This window comes from Acomys minous (assembly GCF_964271855.1).
Source record: "Acomys minous genome assembly, chromosome: 14".
Classification (NCBI taxonomy): domain Eukaryota; kingdom Metazoa; phylum Chordata; class Mammalia; order Rodentia; family Muridae; genus Acomys; species Acomys minous.
The window spans coordinates 92,721,926-92,742,963 of NC_140496.1; the positions used below are offsets into that span (position 1 = coordinate 92,721,926).

General features: G+C 46.9%; 1 protein-coding gene across 1 annotated transcript; it reads left to right on the top strand.

Moving 5' to 3' along the window:
- Positions 1 to 205: 205 nt before the first annotated feature.
- On the top strand, positions 206 to 19,074 carry LOC311583213 (uncharacterized protein C4orf54 homolog). Its single transcript, XM_084756586.1, has 2 exons — positions 206 to 6,346; positions 14,688 to 19,074. Exon 1 carries the CDS (start codon positions 950 to 952, stop codon positions 6,323 to 6,325), a length of 5,376 nt encoding a protein of 1,791 aa, XP_084612712.1. The 5' UTR covers positions 206 to 949; the 3' UTR covers positions 6,326 to 6,346; positions 14,688 to 19,074.
- Positions 19,075 to 21,038: the final 1,964 nt, after the last annotated feature.

The window sequence follows — 21,038 nt, forward strand, 5'->3', positions numbered from 1 at the left end:
CATGCCAGCGGCTCACATTTCCTCTCCGACCCTCCCTCCAAGCCGCACTGTACTCATAAAGGGTCAGCATTTTCCTTGTTCTTTCTGTGTTTTGACTCTGCGCCCTGCAGACCTGGCGCGCAGCCAGGGGAACCCAAGCGCCGAGCTGCAGCGCGGGCTATATTTAACAGGGTTTATTGTCTTGTAGTGGGTTTTCAAGTTTAGGAATGGCTGTGAGCTTGAGTAGACAGTGTAGGGATTTGAAGCCGACTCCATCTTCTCTTCCTGTGTTCCTTCAGAATGCCTGTAGCTCAAAGTTTATTTAAGGAGCTTCTAGGTCTCTGAAAATCCCCCTCTCAGCTTTGAAAAACAGCAAGGATTCTGGAAGGGATTTTTCCTATTTTGAAACAAACAGGTAATGCTCCATGGAGGATACGTTTGGCCAAAGGGAAGGAGGATGAAATATTCTTTTTTTTTTTTTTTTTTGGATGAAATATTCTTGTCCTATGAAAACTTTTTTGACCGTCACTCATCTGATTTTGCTTTCCAAAGAGAGAAAGAATGCAAATGAGGCAAATATAAAATTACCATATGCACAAGGGGGGACTCAAAATATTTCTGGAGTGTCCTTAGTTGATTTTGAAGTGCAGTGCAAAATTTGAATTTTTGAACAAGGAAAGAAAATTCGTTTAATCAGAGGCTGGGGAAAGATGGAAGCCAGTGAAGGGTAATTGTATACTTGCTAGACGCCTCTAAAACAGATTACAATGAACATTTGGCTGATTTGAATCAGAAACCACATTCCTCGCCCACCCCACCTCCTCTCCTCGTCGCTCCACAGCCTCTTCTTTTACCCTCAAGTGTAGTTTCGGTATGACTAGGGAACGGACACTAAAAATATTTCTGGAATGACGTGACCCTCCATCTCCCCATCCAGGAAAGGGACAAGGCTGCATAAGACACACAGCACATGCTTTCCGTTCATTTCTGGCAGACTCAGGCTCGACCTACACATGCTGCTTCTTCACTGGCTAATGGCATTAAGACCCCCAGCCACCGACAGTGCCAGACCAGCAACTGGACAGGACAGCTTCGCAGCAGGACACTGGCCACAGTCGCGGCCAGAGCCGCAGCCCCCTGGCTACAGACCACCTCTGCTGCCTCTCTTGGGAGCCCTCCCACCTCCCTCTGGCTTGCCGAGGCCCCACCACAGGGGCTGAAGAACTGGGCGGTGGTGGCAGTCGTGGCCGTGGCACCTACAGCCTTGGGGCCAGCCCAGGCACGTGGGAACCTGGTTCAGGCCACTCTGCGGCCCCTCCGGGACCAGGGTGAGACCCAAGACAGCCCCAGAGCTCACCACTGTCTCTTCTTGTCACTTAAACCTGGACAAGGGCTCAGGATGGAAGGCGGTACTTCTGACAGGAACGCACGGACCAGCCTGACGCCCGCGGAGGACCCAGTGAGCAGAGCAAAAGCCAGCCCGGAGCCCAGGCAGCAGCTGCCGCCGCGTTCTGAGCCATCAGCCTCTACCCAGCCTGAAGCCAAGTATGCGGAGATGTGTGCTTCAGCTGGAGTCAGAAGGAAGAGCCCCCAGACCTTGAAACTGCTACTGGAACGCTGCCCTGAGGAGCAGGCGCCTAGGAGACCCAAGACAAAAGCCCAGGATGAAGCTAACAGCCATGCCAGGGAGGCCCCAAACCCCAGGGGGAGTCCTGCTTCTCCCCAATGCCTCGGCTCCCAAGCTGGTGAGAATGACTTCTCATCTTCCTCTTTCTCCTCCTCTCCGGTCAACAGAGCAGAAGACAACGGCCTTTCCAACATGGATGATCCTACCAAGTTCCTGGGGGTCCTGGCCACCTCCTCTTCATCGTTAGGCTTTGAGAGTGAGCCTGAAAGGAGCTGCCAAGGACACAACAGAGAAGAAGCAGGAGACAGGGCAGGTGCGGGGAAGGCTAGAAGAGACCGGGGCAGTGATGGAGCAGAGTGCAAGGACATTATCGCCAAGTCCCACGGCAAGAGGGACCCCCTGAAAAACGAGGAGGCACACTACATCACCACACATGAGATCCAGCTGAGTGAGGTAGAGCAGGGCATGGATTTCGACGTGGGGCTGGCTTCTCGCTGGGACTTCGAGGACAACAACGTGATCTACTCATTCGTGGACTATGCTTCCTTCGGTGGCAGTGATGAGACCCCAGGAGACATCACCACCGAAGAAGACGATGACAACAGCTGTTACGTCAGCACCACTCCGAGCACCAACACCACTCGGACTCCCAGCCCCATCAGCAGCGACCTGGCTCGTCCCAGCGCAGGCAGCAGTGGCCGTGACACCAGCAGCACAGAAGTGGGCAGTGGCTTCTCTGACAATGACACTATTCCCCCACCCACTGGACCTGGCACTGCCACTCCACCTGAGCCTTTGCCGGAGCTCCGGGAGGCAGCCTTAGGGGCATCGGCCACTGCTGCAAGCAGCTGTGGGAGTGCAGCAAGCCAGATCCTCCTGTCAATCAAGCCAACTTCCCGGGCTATAAATGAGCCTAGCAACGTGCGTGCAAAGCAAAACATTATTTACGCTGCCAAGCATGAAGGCGACATGAGCCTCCGAGTATCTACAGCTGCTGAACACAATTCAAGTTCACTAAAGCAAACTTCGGCTGCAGCCGTGGCTCAGGACCATGCAAGGAAATTCATTGCTGTCCCTGCTCGCCTGCAAACCAGGTGTGGGGCGATCCGGGCAAAGGAGCTGGTGGACTATTCCAGCGGCGCCTCCAGCGCTGTGAGCGAGCTCGATGACGCTGACAAAGAGGTGAGGAACTTAACATCCAGGGCCTTCCGGAGCCTTGCTTACCCCTATTTTGAGGCCCTGAACATCTGCTCCCGAGAGTCCTCCGCCACACTCTCTGAAGTGGGCTTTGGACGATGGTCAACCTTCCTGGACTTAAAATGTGGAGGTGTCGGAGCCAGGGTGGAACAGAGCCTGCTGAGAAGCAGTGCCGCCTCTGTGGCTGCAGGTCTGAGGAAGGGCGGCGGCGGCGCCCGTGCTACTGCGGACCAGCTCTACCCGCAGGCCAAGAAGTCCCAGACTAAGGCCTTGGAGTTTGTGGTCAGCAAAGTTGAGGGAGAAATCAAACATGTCGAGACACCCCTGTGCTTCCAGAAACAGGTCCAAACCGGCTCCCGGGTGGTCACGCTGCTGGAGCCCCTCAGTCTACGCAGTGAGAGCAAAGCCAGCTCAGCCACCGGACCCTGCAGAGTCACTAAAGGTTCTAGCAAGGGTCCAGGTTCTGTGTATACAGACGATGGATCAGAGGCGTCTGAGAGTAGCAGCAGCAAGCCTGCCTCCCGCAGTGACGGCCCCCAGAAGAAGTCCAAATTTGCTTCCAGCCTGCTCAAAAATGTCATTTCGAAGAAGATGCAGCGAGAACATGAGTTCAAAATGGAGAGGGGAGAAGTCACTGACACATCACACCGTAATCCCCCCAGCACCTCTAAGGAGACAGAAGGGCCTCCTGGGGTGGAGAAGCCTCGGGAAAGGGGGCTGCAGAGGCAGAGCTCACGTCACTCTGAGGCTAGCTCTGAGTACACCGTGGTCAGTGTGTCTGATGCAGGGGGAGAGGGGTCTGTTGTAGGTTCCAAGTCCCCCGTTTTCAAAGCCAGTACCCCTCGAGAGAGCAGCACGGGCCCTGGCCGAAATTTCTCTGAAGGACACACAGAAGTCTGTGAGATTAAAAAGAGTGCTTCAGAGACTGTGAAGGGAATCTTCTTGAGGAGCCAGAACAGCGCCTTCCGGACATGGAAGGAGAAAGAAGCGGAGAAGCTGGAAGAGAGAGGCCCCATTGGGAAGCTGAAGCTGCCCAAAGGTGAGGACTGGAGGGCTGACCTTGGCGAGATCTCTGCCAGCAAGTCTACCATCATGTCTCGCCTCTTTGTGCCCAACATCCAGCAGACACCCAAAGATAAACAACCAGGGAAGCAGGCCACCAAGTACCCTGCTGCCAGCCAGGCCACCTCCATGGCAGTGATCAGACCTAAGGCTCCCGAAATCAAGATCCGGCTGGGAAGTGTACAGCAGCCAAGCCCAGACTTCAGCATCGCCAAGTTGCTCACGCCCAAGCTGGCTAGTGGCAGCACCTCAAATCTCTTCAAGACCGTTGAGGACAACAACAGCAGGACCCAACAGAAACTCTTCCGTGGTGGGGACAACCTGGAAAAAGTGCCCCAGTTCCAGGTGAGAGACGTTAGAGACAAGTCGAAGGCCCCAGGACCTCTCCACCAGGTGAGAGATGTCAGAAAGCTAATCAAAGGATCAGGGGACAGCAGTGACAAGGGCAGCGTCACCCCAGAGCAGGGGTTGACAGGGCCTAAGCCTAGGCAGCTGGCTGCTGCCGCTGGAGCATCTAGGTCCTTGTCCCCTATGGTGATTATGTGTCAGGCAGTTGTGAGTCCACGAGAGGACAGTGTGGACCGAGAGCCCAGGGAAGGTGTGGGCAAAGTGGGCAGCGGCGCTAGAGTCTCGAGCTCCTCCCCTGAAGGGACTGTCTTGGTTCACAGGGCATCTGGCAGGCTGCCTGTGGCCACCATTGCCCCCAATAAATCTGAGCAGAGCTCTTACCTGCCTGTGCTCAAGATAGTCTCCAAAGCTTCTGCTCAGAGGACACCAGAGAAATCCAAAGAGGACGATGTCAAGGAGGAGGGGAAAGCCCCAAAGCCAGCGCGGAATGCTTTAGAGAAGCTCACAGCGGCCGTGAGGTCCATGGAGGAGCTGTACAGCTTCAACAGGAATGAATGGAAGCGCAAAAGTGACCCCTTGCCTATGATGGCTGACAGCCACGTCCTGTCACTCATAGCCAGCGAGGAGAGGGAAGGAGTAGCGGGACCCGAAGGAGATCCCGACAAGCTAGCCAAGCAGTTGGCGCAGGTAGCAGAACGGGACACAGGACACAAAGGTGGTGTGGTCCTGCGAGGGCCTCCCATAGAACGTCTGCAGAGGAGAAACTCAAACCCCAGCGCTGAGAGCGTGTCTGCCCGGGCAGCTGCCTTTGAGAACATGGCCAGAGAAAGGCCCCGCTCTCTCTATATTCCCCCGGTCCACAAGGATGTGGAAAGAGCCCAACCTTTGCAGCCCCTCCCCCCACTCCCCAGCAATCGGAATGTGTTCACGGTGAGTGCCAGCAGCACTCAGAAAACTGGGGGTGTTGCGGGCAAATTCCCACAAGGGCCCTCTCCAGAGAGCCTCTCAACACCCAAGGGCGTCAAATCACAGGGACTCAGATCTCTCAAGATCTCCCCAGCCACCCGAGCACCTCCTGACGATGTCAACAGGAAAACTGCTCTCAGTTTGCAAAAGAGCAACAGTGACTGTGAAAATTACCTGACCATCCCCCTTAAAGGAAGCGCTGCCTCAGAGGAATTGCTTGGCAGGCCTGGGGTTTCTAGAGATGGGCCCCCTAGCTCCTCAGCTGCCACTCTGTGCAGCTTACCTCCACTGAGTGCCCGCAGTCAGGTCCCTAATAATCCTAAAGGATCCCAAGTTAGTGGAACCAGCAGGCCAGCTTGGCGTACCAAACCTGAGAACCACCGAGAAACAGTAGCTGCCCCAACAGGACCACAGAGCCCCGAGCATCCTCCTACTGCTGTCTACCACCAGCAGGCATTGCCCTTTACCCTCCAGGGGACCCAGCCTCAGGTCCTCTGCTTCTCCCCACCTGGTGTGCCAGCCCCAGCACCCGCGGGCCCAGCCGCTGTTCCCAGTGACCCCTTTCAGCAGCCACAGCCTCAGCAGACGCAGCGCAAGATGCTCCTGGATGTGACCACGGGCCAGTACTATCTGGTGGACACGCCAGTTCAACCCATGACCCGGAGATTGTTTGACCCCGAGACAGGACAATACGTGGATGTGCCCATGACCTCCCAACAACAGCCCGTGGCATCCATGTCTCTTCCTGTACCTCCTCTGGCCCTGAGTCCTGGGGCCTATGGGCCCACCTATATGATCTACCCTGGATTTCTGCCCACCGTGCTGCCCCCCAACGCCCTGCAGGCCACGCCTATTGCTCACACTCCAGGAGGCAGTGAGCTCTCTGTGACAGCAGAGACCCCCAGCAAAGAGACAGCTGCTGCTGCGTTCACTGAAGCCCCATACTTCATGGCTTCTGGTCAGTCCCCTGCCTCTTCTTCCTCCTCAGCCCCGGCAGCCACATCCCAGCTTGTGGGAGCCAAGGGCTTTGCCCAGATGCATGGCAAGCCTGTCATAAGCATCACGTCACAGCCTTTGGGGCCACGGATCATTGCTCCCCCTTCCTTTGATGGCACCACCATGAGCTTCGTGGTGGAACACAGATGACAAGAGTCACAGGAAAGCCTGGTGAGTGAATTTGACTCTGACGATCTGTGAGGATCAATCTTCCCTGTGTCTTGTGTTGGGAGAGGGGGGCTTACAGAGGCTGTCCGTAGAGGTGGGCACTCAGGGAAAATGAGACTAAAACTCCATCTGATTTCTGAAGGAGCTAATTCATTTTCCACATTTTCTCCTCTCCTTACTCCTTAAACTGCCATGGACGGCCTTTCCCCTTTGACCTTTGCAAATTATCTGAGTGTCTCTCCCACCTGAGAATGACAGGGAAAGGAAGCTCTGGACCTTCTCATGGACTTTGCTTTAGAAAAAGGTGGAAGGAGAAAGAAATGACAGTCCTAGATCTCGTGGAGGGAGCCTCTCTCTTTGTTCCTGGTCTCCAGGTGAGCAGGTACCCCACTTTAGATCATGAGAAACACGTTTAACCTGTTTGCTCCCCAGTAAGTAGGGAGAGTTTAAAATGGGTGTCTTCTAAAGTCATCAAAAATACTTTTTCCCCTTTTTTCACATCTTCCCTTTGCAATTTCTTATTCTAAAAAATTACTTTTTTTCCCTTTTCTGGTTTTAAACCTAATATTCTGATTTAATAAAGTAGTTATTTATTTCTTTATTTTTAAATTATTTTTAAAAAATTTACATCTTTCTTTAGTTTGTTCTTTTTCACATATTACATTCTGATTGCATTTCCCCCTCCTTCCTACCCAACAATCTCTCCCTTTGCCCCCTCCACCACCCTCCCCTAGAAGCACACGCCCTCCTCCCCTCAGAAAAGAGCAGGCCTCCCAGGAACATCAACCAAACACGGCATAAGAAGCTATAATAAGGCCAGGCACCTATCATCACATCAAGGTTGGACAAGGCAACCCAGTAGGAGGAGAAGGGTCCTACAAGCAGGCAAAAAGACTCAGAGACTACATTTTTTTAAGTTCCTGGTTTTTGAGTTTTCTTTTTCTTTCTTTTAAACATTAAAAAAACATTTTTTTTTTTTACTGTTTTTGGGTTTTCAAATGATCATAATACTTTCCCAAAGGCCCCTAGTGTATCTTATGTGTTCTTTTATGACAACACACACACACACACACACACACACACACACACACACACATTTGACCTTCACAAGTCATCGAGATTCTGGAGCCCAAGTTACCCCTTGGATCTAGTTGCTGCATTTCATGCAGTACTGCTCTGACGGAACCTACCACACTCCAAGGCTAAACCCCATAAACATCCATTAGATCTGTGTCTCTCCCTTTGGAAAAGAACAACTTCCATGCTGCAGAGGAAATCAGGGAAAATCTATTTCTGACACCAAGCCTGGCCTGCAGTCATAGGCCGGGATTTCTGCTGGAGATCCCGTCCACGGAACTTGATAGGAGGCACGGATGTGAGCGCTTGGAACCAGGACACCTGAGGTCAAACACAGAAGCCCAACCGAGGGGAGGCCCCTTCTAGCAGGAGCGCATGGTGTCAGAGTTGCAGGCAGGCTTGTCTTGTATACGCTTTGCCTCTGGGTGTAGGAAGGCTTGAGATTGTGTGGCTCCAGGACTGTCACTCCTTGATAAAGCCACACCGCATGAAAAGAAAAAGGGCACAAGAGATAACAATTGTAATCGTGGGAATGCCAGGCTCTGTAACATTCCTATGTTATCTCTAGTGGGGACACATTGCTGTGCTCCCCACCTCCGTGTGTGTGTGTGTGTGTGTGTGTGTGTGTGTGTGTGTGTGTGTGTGTGTGTAATGCTGATTCATGCATTATCAGACCTATATTACCAGCTTGGGGACATTAATATCTACCATCCAATGTGTACCAGAATACCAGCTGCTAGGGCAGCGTCTTACATGGTATGAAGTGTCTTCCAAGACAAGAAGCACTGCATAGGATCACATTTGTTGGGACTTTTGCTAAGAAGGCAAGTGAAAACACAAGCCTCCTTCTAGTTGCAACCCAGAGAAAGACTGCTCAGATTGTTTCTCTCCAAGAGTCTGCAACAAGCACTGCACGGTGCGGTGATCACTAGTGAGGAGGGATAGGAGGAACACACAGGAAAACTCTTGTGTGCCTGAAGAGGAGACTCAGAACAGGAGATTAGGGGTTTTGTTGGTGGTGGTTTTGCTTCACCACCCCACCCCCACCCCCACCCCACCAGACAGGGTCTCTCTGTGTAGCTTTGGCTGCCCTGGACTTTGTAGACCAGGCTGGCCTCGAACTCACAGAGATCTGCCTCCCTGAGTTTTGGTATGAACTACCAGGCCTGGTTGGAAGATTAGCTTTGTTTTGCAGGATACTATCTTATAGGCAACAGCATTTTGATCCCTGGGACAACTGGTATGTTTTACCTAGGGCTGTTTGGATCAGCTAACCTGGCTAACCCTGAGGAGTTTGTGAAACTGGAGGTGCAGGGAGCCAAGGAGGGTGCACAGCAGCCACACTCTCCCATGGTGTCCTTCTAGCTGCCCCCTTTGGCCTTTCTTTGGTCTGCTGAGTCTGGAGAGCGTTGGTGTGATCTTATTTCCAACAGGCACAGGCATAAATCTGAGCTTTGCATTTCAAGAGTTGAATTCTACCTTTGAATTTGTCTTTATCCTTGCAGGAAGCACAGCGTTTACTTTAGCAAAGAGTCTTAAATGTAGAAAGGCAACTAACTGTTGGGTTTCATTGAAGCGGAGGAGTTGAGGACCAAGGGTGAGCTTTTCCTGTGCACAGGCAAAAATTTAGCTGGCCAAACTCAAGTCTGAATGAAAGGTCTTCAGAGCTCCTCAACACCGTGCTTTCCAAAGAAAAGTAAGATTCGACAGTTTTGAAACAACAGTGCTCAAATAGTCCAGAGCATCAATTGGTTTTCCTGGGTCTCATGTTTCCTTCAGAACCCAGACTTGCTGTGAGCTCTCCTTGTTGCAGGGGCTTACATAGGAAAGGGTTAAAATGACAGCTGTCAGCATCCCCACCAGGTAACCTAGGACAGTGCTGAAATGTCCAAAGGGTGAGAGAGAATAAAGAGTGTAGGCTCTGGACCTCACCTCTTGGAGGGTATCCTTAGTGTTCTTTGGTCAGGGATGGAACAAAGGGCAGTTGCTCTGAGCTTCCAGAGAGGACATGTGTGGTTTGCTCCCTGGCGACACTTGGCGCTGAACTACTGATGTCTCCGATTGCTTTTCTGAATATTTATTAAATACAGATTTCCAGAAAATGCAGTTTCCGTTTTCACTCTCAGTATGAATTTCCGTGCCTGCATTCTGAAGCTGTTGTGTGCTCTGGGGCGGGCTGTAACCCCACAATGTGACAAACTATGGTTCTACAAATCAGGAGCATGCATTCTAACCAGATGAGGCCGGGTCCCCCTTCCAAACTGAAAACTAATGTTCAAATGTAGCTTAAGATTCCTCTCAGCTCAAAGACAAGCTCCTCGTCTATTTTTAGCACCTCGTACACTGGGACACAGTCTGCTTTACTCTTGTGCAGAGAGCACAAACGGCTGCCACTCTTCTTTCTTGTTATTCCCTTAGGAATTTCCCCTTGCTGCTCCTTCTTCTTCTAATTTCCTGGTTTTCTTGTTTTTTGTTTTTTTGGGTTTTGTTTTGTTTTGTTTTGTCTTGGGGGTTTTCTTACTTGTCCTGTGATCAATTTTTACTACTTCTTAAACTGTGCTATGTCACAACACATCTAAAACAACTGTCAATCAAATTATTTACTTGTTATTATTTACCGCTCAAGCAAATGTTGCTGCCACCAAGCACCCAGCGGCCCAGTGGCCTTGTAGCTGGAGGGTTAGCCCATTGGCGACACATCAGCACACGAGGCATACCACTTCCTCTATTTTTGTTAGACTCTTTTGTGGGTTTTTTTTCTTTTGGTTTTGAAAGTTATTTTTCCACAGGGTGTTTGATGCCTTTCTGACACCGTTGACTTTCATATAACTTTACCCAGCACTCTAGCTGACACCTAGGGTTCAACCTGAGAGGATGGCAAGGATTTTGTTTTAATTGAATGTCCTTTGTCTTTCTGCAAGCCTTATTTCTTCATTTCGAATTATGCATCTGTGGTTTACTCCCTGGTGACATTTGGCTCTGAACTACTGATGTCTCCATTTGCTTTTCTGGATGCTTATTAAATACAGATTTTCCGGAAATGTAGTTATGGTTTTCATTCAGTCAATGAATATGATCTTTATTTTCTCCTTACTTCCCGGGGCTATTTTTAGATCCCATATGAGCCTCATATGCCAACAACTACATAGGAAAGGGAAAGCTGGATTCAGGGAGGGCCATTTTCTTCTTCCTTTTTCCTTTTCTTTTTTCTTTCTTTCCTTTTTTTGTTTGTTTTCATTTTGTTGGTTTTGTTTTGTTTTGTTTTGTTTTGTTTTGTTTATACGAGACAGGGTTTCTCTGTGTAGCCTTGGCTGTCCTGGATTCGCTTTGTAGACCAGGCTGGCCTCGAACTCACAGAGATCTGCCTGCCTCCACCTCCCCGAATGCCAGGATTATTGGAGTGCATCACTGTGTCCGGCTGGGGGAGCCAGTTTTCAATACCCACTTTCATGGTGTGTTCTGAGTGGCCCCAGAAGAGTTCTGAGACTGTCAAACCCAGATCCTTTTGTCTCAAAGTTGCAGGAGGTAAGTGAGGCTTGAAGAAGTCAGGCGACCCCTTCCTTGGTCCCTGGCCCTTCTGCGTAAGGCTTGGTTCTCAACCTGGACATTCACGTTAGTGCCCTTTTGGGTCTGCATCCTTTCCCGGCTTCTTTCTCTCTAGAGACACTTCGACGGTCTTCCTTCGGTGTCTGCTCCAGTGTCCCCCTTGTATCAGAAAAGTTATTCTGGGCTCTTTGTTAATTGTTTACTTATTTGCGATGTCTTTCCCACTGTGGGCTCTTATTTCCTCTTCATTTCAACTCGATTGACTTTAATGGCCTACCGCACGGCGTCTGCACTTATGCCCTTGTCCTTATTTTTTTCAGGGGTTATTTTGCTTTTATTACAGAATTAATAGCTTAAAGTTCAAGCCTTGCCAGCTCTTTCACCACAACATCCTTCTGAGCATCCCCAGTAGGTCACGACTCTGGATACTTTCATGTCCTGGTGGACAGAGGCTGGAGGCTGGGGTGCAGTAAACAGCACATTTCACCTTCAGTTTGTCTCATAATTATACCCCACAATCAATAGCTTATTTCTGGTTCCCAATATGGTTGTGGCTCCTTCTCCTGATTACTAACTATACACAGCTGTAGTTTTGTTCTAGCATCTGAATGTCCTTTTGTTTTAATTGCCTTTCCCCTGGATTGTGCTTTTCTTAGCTTACTCTCATACCTTTCTCCTCATTTCTAGTGTGCATACGCATGTAGCCAAGGCTGGTCTCCAACTTATCCAAAGCTAACCTCCAATATCTGGTCCTTCTGCCTCCACTTGCCAAGTCCTGTGATTGCAGGTGTGCTCTGTTTACCTCTGCATTTTCCTCATTACCATAATTTAGCCTCAGGCCACTGGATTACTTAAACAAATAGGTGATTTTTATTAATCCATATTAGGCAAACGAAGATATAAATTGCCTCAATTCACAGGAAATGAAGTCCAGGCTATTTGAGCTCCATGCCTACATTACTATAGAAAGTCCTTGTTCACCCATTTTCCCCATTTATTATTATTTTTTAATCCTTTTTTTTTCTTTGTCATGAATTATCCCCCTTCCTTTATCAGTCCCTTTTATGTCAGGCTTAATTTCTCGGAACATTTTCATCATCTTTATTTTGCATCTTGGCCAGTCAGCCTGGTAAAGAATTAGTTACGTGACATTTGTGTCTTCAGGGAGGATGGCAGAATAGAGCTGGGCTGGCTGCCCTTATGCTGACTATGCTAACCGCAGTTCAAGCCGGTGGGAAATAAAAGTTCTACCCAAGAGAAAAATTGCATCTTCAAGCTATTTCACTGTGTGTGTGTGTGTGTGTGTGTGTGTGTGTGAGAGAGAGAGAGAGAGAGAGAGAGAGAGAGAGAGAGAGAGAGAGAGAAGGGAGTAAGTAGAAGTCTGAGTATACCCAACATATACAAAGTGTCTATATGTGCTTTTCTCATGATTAAAAAAGTCAGCCAGAACATTCTATGCTGTAAAGGGAAAGAAACCTGAGCCATAGCAGAGACACTAGACTCAAGGTTATGTCCTCCATGATGAGAGTTCAGAAGAAGAAAGGTACGGGATGTACATTGGAGTTGGGGTCCACCTCCCCAGGACCCCCTCAACATTTTGGTTGAAGAAGAGTTGAGTGCCTCTGCCCAGAGCACAGGTGCCTATGACTTGAAGTCAGGCAGCTGGGACTCCGAGCGTAGTACCTTTAGTTACTGCTGTAGGCCAGTGCCATATACACTTTCTATTATCTGAACATTGGAAGTAACTTTGAGAAAAGTTGTAAAGATGGAGTTGTCAATCCATGTCAAAGAACACGGTGTGTAGTAAGGGTCAGTGTGTCTTGGAAAGTAGAAGCCGTAGATGCCTCAGAATTTCCCCAGGCCCTCAACAAAGCAGGAAGTGAACACTACTGTTTCAGACATTTAGAGTGGTGTCAGGGGCCTGAGCACAAGATAGCTGGTTTAAAACAAAAACAAAACAAAACAAAACAAAAAAAAGCTCCCAATCAGGAGACAGTGGACAGTGTCGATGGCTCTGCAGTCCCCTCAGCGCTGGCCATTCTCCAGGCAAGCCAGGTGGCTGCGTGCCAGGGTATTCTAGCATCCCCCACGGCCTTCCAGCATGTTGTACAACTCTGGGTCCCGGTGCCAGCTGCGTGTGATAAATTTCCTCTCTGCTTGGGCAGAAGCCTTGGAGGACCAAGGGGAAGTCTGTTCCGGATCCCCGCTGAACGCTGTCCGGTGTTCCAGGTCTAAACTCCTGAGAGGGCATCCAGGGAGACCCCTTGCTAACACAGTAGAGCTAGCCCCTTCATCTTTACTTCCGGGGTTCACCAGAGAGGCCTCTGATGGGTTTTGTTGACTAATCATCATCATTTCATCTTTAGTAAGAATTAGACCGACACTTTCAAATTTTCAATCAAAATTTCTCTAAAATTGAGAAAAGCAGAAAAAGGGCTTTCTGGATCTCTACAAAGCAACATCTAGACTAATGGCCCTTGACTGTGATCCTAGGAGACGCTATGAACAGATTTATGCCCCGTTTCTTAGTTGGCAGTCATCTTGAGTGGGAGGCTCTTCCTCCCACTCCCCTACCGGTGTGGTGTCCTTTCACTGTGCTCCAGGAGTCCTTATAAAGCTTGCCTTATGGTAGCACCAAGCTGGAACTACTGTCCCATGTATGTTCCCTTTCCTCTTGCTGTTTTGTGTGAGTTAAGGCAGAAAACCAAGCTTAGCTAACCGGGAGTCAGTAAGTTCCAGGAGCCTGCCTAAGCAGTGGGCACCACGTGCGCCACGCCACACACCAACAGTTTCTTTAGCCGGAATATATTTTCTCAATATAACTATGAAACAAGAAGATACATTTGACATGTATTCATACGAACTGCAAAAGTGTTAGTATTCTAGCTTTCTTTCTTAATAAACATGTGTTCAAACAGGCTTTTATTTTAGATCATGGGACTAATGTATTCCTGGCCTTCCTACTTTGGTTTCATTTAGAGAGGCTGTTATTTGATTCTTCTTTCTCAAGGTTATTTTTCACATGGTAGAGACTTCTTACTTCTAGACAAATACCACTTGCAGTTTCTTTGACTTTTGTCTTCATAATATTATATTTAAACCATCAGCTTATAGTCATTCAAAAAGATTTCTTAAGCAAAGTTCTAGTAGATTATGCTAAAATTTTATAGACATCAAGGAAAGGGATAGTTTTCTATACACTTTTGACAATTTCAGTGCTGTCTTAAAATGGATTTAATTGAGTTACCTGTTATAGCCAGTATATCTAATTTATATAACAAAGCACCACTGTGAGAAGATGCACATAATTTAGTTAGCAGTCTGCTTCTCAAGATTCCCTTGTGTAAGGGCTCATTCATCTAATTAGGTTACTGACATAGTGAATTTCAGACGATGCCATTTAATTTAAGTACCAGCTAATTTTTAGGGATACATACAATGTGCTGTTTTGCCCTTGTAAGTGATTTCAGAGAAACTGAACATTTAACTCCAAAATCATTCTGAAAACTTGATTTAATATGATTCAATTTTCAAAGACAGGCTCCACTTGGTGGAGTTTTCTGAAGTCAGCAATGTCCAGTGGCTCCAGAGGAATGGTTGCCAAACACATTTAAAACTATAAGTGCAATTTTTTGTACCTTTAAAGGAGAATAACATTTGTGCAGAATTAGCCATCTTTTCTTTGACCATGTTTTCTCTGTATTTTTTTTTTCTTTTGCAGGAGCAAGACAGAAACAAGGACTGTTCTTTAATTTGAAAATTGCATTATAATACTATGAATTCATCTGAAAATTTTCCAGTCGTGTTATGAACTTTTATTTCTTATGAACCACGTGTGTAAGTTTGTATATTTTCCTGAACAACTCCTTTAAGATAGTTTTTTTTTTCCAGTTTTACTAAGATGACTGAATGGTTGCATTTCTCCCTATAAAACATTTCTTTTTATACTTTAATACAGGATATAAGCTCTCTTGCCTCCGCCTTCCATCCTGCACTTGTGACCAGGCAAACAATACTCTGAGTATTTGAATGGTTCATTCAAAACAGGCAGTAGACATTGGTTGGTTCTATTGTAAACCAAATCAGCAAATCAACAATTAGGATCACAAATGGCCTTGAAGTTTCTTGAGCTCTATCAGTCTGGCTGACAGACTGCCATCTCCTGCTTAGGTTTTCAACAGAACCCTCTACTTACAGTAATAAAAAACCAACTCCATCCATCTGTGCTGTGGTATCTGGCTTCTAGGCCAGATTTAGCATGATTTCCAGTGTAATTGTGACAAACAGTAGTTTTGACATTTGTGTTTTAATTATTTCCCATTCATTATGTGCCTGCACAGTGGTTTTTTTTTTGTCTTTGTGTGTGTGTGTGTGTGTGTGTGTGTGTGTGTGTGTGTGTGTGTGTGTCATAAAGTAGGATGTTTTGAGGTGTGGGAGAACCAGTGAATGAACTGAAAATTAAGTTCTTAGTCTCAGAAAGCATAAAACACCGATTTCCCTTTAACAGCCTTTGCTGTAAGTGTGCAGCACACACACCCTGCTGCCCCTTTAATGATTCCCTTCTTGGCTGTGTCCTGTCGCTAACTGTTCGCAGCCTGAAAAGAAACTTGTTGGAGAAGTAGAATTGGCTGTGCCCTTTGCTTCTGTGTTTCCGGCTCGCTCCAGCCCTAAGCCCCCACAGGAGAAGCCTGTGATTTCAGTGCCTGCTTCAGATTTTAAGAGCTTTAAGGTTCCAAATCACAGGATGTGCTACTGACCAGCTGTAACCCAGTTCTGACTAAATGGATGCATTCAGCTTGTCCTAATTGGTGTCTCAATTAAGTGATACACCAAAGAATTTCTTAATTACTTTCTACCCAAATACCGCTTTAAAGCTCACGTATTGTTCTGAGGACTTCTGTAAGGAATCTCCGTTCAGCTTCTTGTTTGTTTAAAGATAAAGCATTCTGGTAAATTCTTTAGATGATTGTTCTGACTTCCCTGATCATTAGTATTTGGTTTCTACTTAAACTTGTTTCTTGAAGTGAAGGATTTTATGCCACTCAGATTACTGAATTTTCTAAGGTTTTTATAATTTTACTACGTTGTAATGGTGGTTTTGTTTTTGTTTTTAATCCAGGCTCAACAAACAAACAAACAAACAAACAAACAAAAAATTCAATGTCACTTCTGGGGGCCTTTCTTAAAGGGGAAAAACAAGTTGTAAAAAGTTCTTTTAGACAAAGAATAAGATTTGAAGCAGGAATAGTGGCCTTTGGTGACTCGGTCACCAGCCAATGAGCTGTAAAATAAACCCTTGTCTCCCAGGCTTACAGTACGAAGCATGCAGTCTGGCATGGGAGATGCCTTTGGGCCATATTTAGAAAGACATTGCTTTCTTCTCATAGACGATTCACCCCAGAACTTGAACCTTTTTTTTCAGGCAAATTGGCTGCATATAAGGTCACTTAGCATTGGAACAAGAAACTGGAATCGATTTCTTCAGACCAGTAGACCCGAAAGTAGCAATGTGCCATCTCAAGGATGTGAGTGGAAAGCATGGGATACACAGGGCTAGGGTGGCAGAAGCCATGCCAGGAAGGCCACTTAAATCCCAGCAGCCCTCCTGGAAAGCCCTGTGGGTTGGTTTGACAGTTCCCCACACAGAGAGGAAGAAAGTAGAAAGTGTGTCTGTCCAGGGCCCATGGGTTACTATCGTTACTTATTTATTACCAGCAGACCCGGGCCTTCCATTCTCACACAGTAGGAGAGAAACTGAGAGGGCAAAAACCTTTTATTCATCGCTTCTTTGCAAAAGGCCAAGTCCTCCTGCAAATTCCCATGGGTGTGGTAAATGTCCAAGTGGTTAAAATGGAATTATAAATTTAGGCCTTCATACCAGCTCTTGATCATTTCACAGTTGCATTATTATCTGCTGGGCCACTTACTACCTTGAGTGACCAAGAGAGAAAATTTTCACAGACACACATTGAATCACAACCTGCCTTTCCTTTGTTTTGTCACCTCTTGAGCTGGCATGGACATTTGGATGAAGTGGCTCATCCCTCTCCTTTCAACCAAAGTGCAATGAACCAGGAACCTAGAAAGTCTTGTGATGCAAGAAGCAGTAGCTCTCAGCGATGTCTCTTGACTCCTGAACCACTGTCATGCTTTATATCATAAAACAATCAGTAAAACCCTAAATAGAGCCATGAGCTTGAGTATAAACGAAACGTAGCCTGACCTATGCAGTTCTCCCACAAGGTCATGGGTGAGGTGCAGGTTCCAGCATGACCATACTTTACTCTGTGAAGGAATTTTGACTTATATTCCCCTTTCCCCTGTTGGTAACAGGGTCATGTTGAAACAGACCCTGCCTGCCTTGTTTTCTGGAAACTGAACCCATCTGCAGCCATTATGAAAATTCAGCTCATCAGAACATACCTCTTTGAGAACTTATTAAATCTGCCCTCAGCAGTAACCGAAGCCTAGGATTAAGTGTCTGTGTAAATATAATTGTCTCGGAGTAATTAAGCTAAAAATGAATTCTACTCCGACAACTTTATGATACAGTTCAGATGCATCTTACGTCATGAGAAGATGCTGAGAATAGAGGAATACCTTTTCCTCTATTCAGATTTGCCCCTCTCACTCTTGCTTCTTAAAGAGAGTTGATGCATTCTAGCTCTCTCCATCCACTGTAGAAACAAAAGCCTGTATTTGCTACAAACAAAATACTCCCATTACCTGAGCTCTACCTGGGGCTACAGGACAGAATTGATTTTTACATAAATGGCTACGCTTCTGCAATGAGTGTGTGCAGTGCTGGTTTCTGAGTAGACGGCCGTGATCTCATGATAAGTGCGTATGTGTGTGTAGAAAATTTAAGACTATCCTGCTATGCGTTTTTCCTTTGTGGTGCTTGAGGAGTTTCATTCTACAGTTTACAAGGTGTAATATTTGCACCCTAAACTCTCAGGGTATGCTATTTTACCCAGATACTTGAAAGAAAAAGGTGCCCTGTATTTTATCAGTACTGTTGATGGAGGAAAATTATGTGTAAGTTTGTTTGAGAAAACTGCTCAAAAAAATCATAACTACAAGCTCTTAGGCTATTACATAATTTCTAAGGAGATGTATTCATAGGTAATATATTGCCAAGAGACTGCTTATATATTTTTTAACTTCTGGGTCTGAAATAGGCCTCACAGGTGCATAGAACCACTAAGGATGTAGCATTCGCTCAAAAGTGCCTTGAACTTGAATCTAATCTGAATCACACTCCATTCATGACATGTGTGAACATAAGACCCAGAAAGAGGACTTTAAAGCATGGGCTCCTGTGTATGGCCTATGTCCCTGAGGAGAACTGAGCCTTCACTACAACGCTCAGGAGCTACCAACACACTCAGTAAGGATTTCACGTTGTATTGTTGGATTTATTCCTGTTTAATTCAAAATGGTGCAGAACAAAATACACACATCAAGTTTGGTTTTTCCTTTGAGTTTCTGAACTGCTTTTTTTTTTTTCAAGCTAATGTTAGTGGCAGCGAGTCCTTTCCAGGATCCCCTGGGTTACCTACTATGCCTGTATCTGTTTTTTAGTAGGCAGGCTCTTCCCATCCCCACCCCTTTGGGAGGTGTGTGTTTATGTACTTATATATAAAGTTATATTACTGTATCGTGAGGACAATGGTGGTTGAAGAGAACGTGATGACTGTGGCAGTTACGTGTGACTAGAAGAGAGCATATTGTATAATGCATAAAGAGGGACATTGGATAATGTTGGACTGTAGCCTGGCCTGTGAATGAGGGTATATGGAAAGAATGTGACATTTTAAGCTGCATCAATGTAGTAATCTTGGTGGAGAAGTTCCTAGCTGAGGTTTGCTGTGATTCCACGGTACAATGCCATGAGCGTGGCTAAGGGAACTTCGAATCCAGCCAACAGCTCCAAGATTTGCCTTTCAAGCGCTCTTGCCTATGTAGAAGACTACTGAGACAGATTCCGTGCGGCAACCCGACTTACCTTTAGCTGCCAGCATTTGTAAATGATGGTGCAATCTTGTGTATTGGTTTTTTTTATTTTGACTGTTTTGAAAAAAAAAGTTTGTTGTTGGTTTTTTTTTTCCAGTAAAAGTAACCACAAAGAAAACACGCATGGTTGTCTTTATTTTAACTCACAAAGCAAGCTTTGGACTGTTTAGTTTCCTCCTATCTTACTCTTTGAATTCCTCATTTAAAAAGGTATTCTGTAAACACTGTACAACCGGGTACGTTTACTTTCTATTGTTTTGCTAACAAACACTAAGATTCGCTGGCAATGGCAATGGCACATTTATGACTGGCACATTATAATGGCACGTTATGGCTCCGGAGTGTAGAAGCCTGGTATGGAGTTTTTCTCTGTACCCAGAAAATATCATCGGCCATGGCCTGAGCATACCCATTTCATTGAGCAGCATTTGGAGGGATTCCAACAAGTAAGTGCGGCTGCACACACACCAAAGAGCTGCCTTGACCAGTGTCTCCGGGAACCCACATGGAAACCCACCAAAGCAGGGGTTGTTATTCTTCTTAAAATCTGCAGGTTACCACACAGTGAAGCTCAGTGCTGCCACGGTCCCTAGGCACAGCACTAGCCAAGGGAGATCACTGTGAACATGAATGCGCAAGACACTGCGGTGGACCTTCACTCAAGAAAGACTTCCATCGTCCTTTGCCTTTGAGTAGGAAGGAGTTGGGCAATTCCGACCAAGAAAGAAAAGGAGCACTTCCGTTATATTTTCAAGAGTCCCCTCTGGCTTCTGGCTCTTTTTCCTTGGGGATTTTCAGATTCCTTCGTGTCATGTCAGGTACACACCATTTTCCTCGGCGTTGTGCTACCTCCCTAGTGGTCCTAGCAGTGTGGGGAGAAAAGGACTTTATTTCATCTTGCTCCAAATCATCCTTGCTTTTCTATTGTAGCGATAAAACACTGACCAAAACCAACTTGAGGAGGAAAGGCTTTACCTCAGTCACAGATTAAAGTCCATCGCTGAGGGAAGTCAGAGCAGGAACCCAAGGAGGAGGATTTGAAGCAGAGATCAGAGTGAAATGCCCCGACTGGCTTGCTCTGTGTCTAAGTAAGGGTTTTCTGCAGTGAAGAGACACCATGGCCAAGGCAACTCTTATAAAGGAAAACAGTTCATTGGGGCTGGCTTACAGCTTCAGAGGTTTAGCCCTTTATCATCATGGCGGGAAGCATGACAGCGTGCAGGCAGACATGGTGCTGGAGGAGCTGAGAGCTCTGTATCTACATCTGGAAGGCAGCCGGAAGGAGATTGGATTTGCTTCACATTGTGGGTAGCCTGAGTGCTTAAGATCTCAAAGCCCCGCCTCCACGGGGCACAACTTCCTCTAACAAGGCCACACCTCTTCCAGTAAAGCCACACCTTCTAATAGTGCCACTCCCTATGGCCAAACATTCAAACACACATGTCTGGGGAGTGGGAGGGCGGGGGCTGTACCTATTTAAAACCACTACACTCAGCTTGCTTTATTATACAACCTAGGCCCATCTCCGGAGGAGCGGTACCTCTGACAGTGCGCTGGGCCCTTCCATGTCAATCATCAATTAAGATAATGCCCCAAAGACTGGTCTGCAGGCCAATCTTATGGAGATATTTTCTCAATTGGGGTTTGCTTTTCTCAGGCAACCGAAGCTTGCGTCAACTGACAAGAATTAACCGGCACACTTGTCTCCATTTCAGCATAAGCGCCCAGTCCTAACATTCGGGGACCCAGACTGTGTGCGACCAGATTTCCTAAAGGTCTGTAGATGCACATCCCAGGCTGACATTTGAGTCAGCATACACCTGAAACGTGAACTACTGGGATTCTCGCTTATAAACAGTTCCACACCACTTCTGATATGAGATGATTTTCACTGATTTTTAGTTCGTTTGTGCTCAGCCACTGTCCTTAATAAGGGAGCTCTGTCCCTCATTGACCCAAGGCTTCCTCTGCTCCCCACTTTCCTGGCTTCCAACCAATCCCCTGTCATTTTGATGGAGAATTTATCTTATCGAGGCTCCAATTATACTGTAAAAAC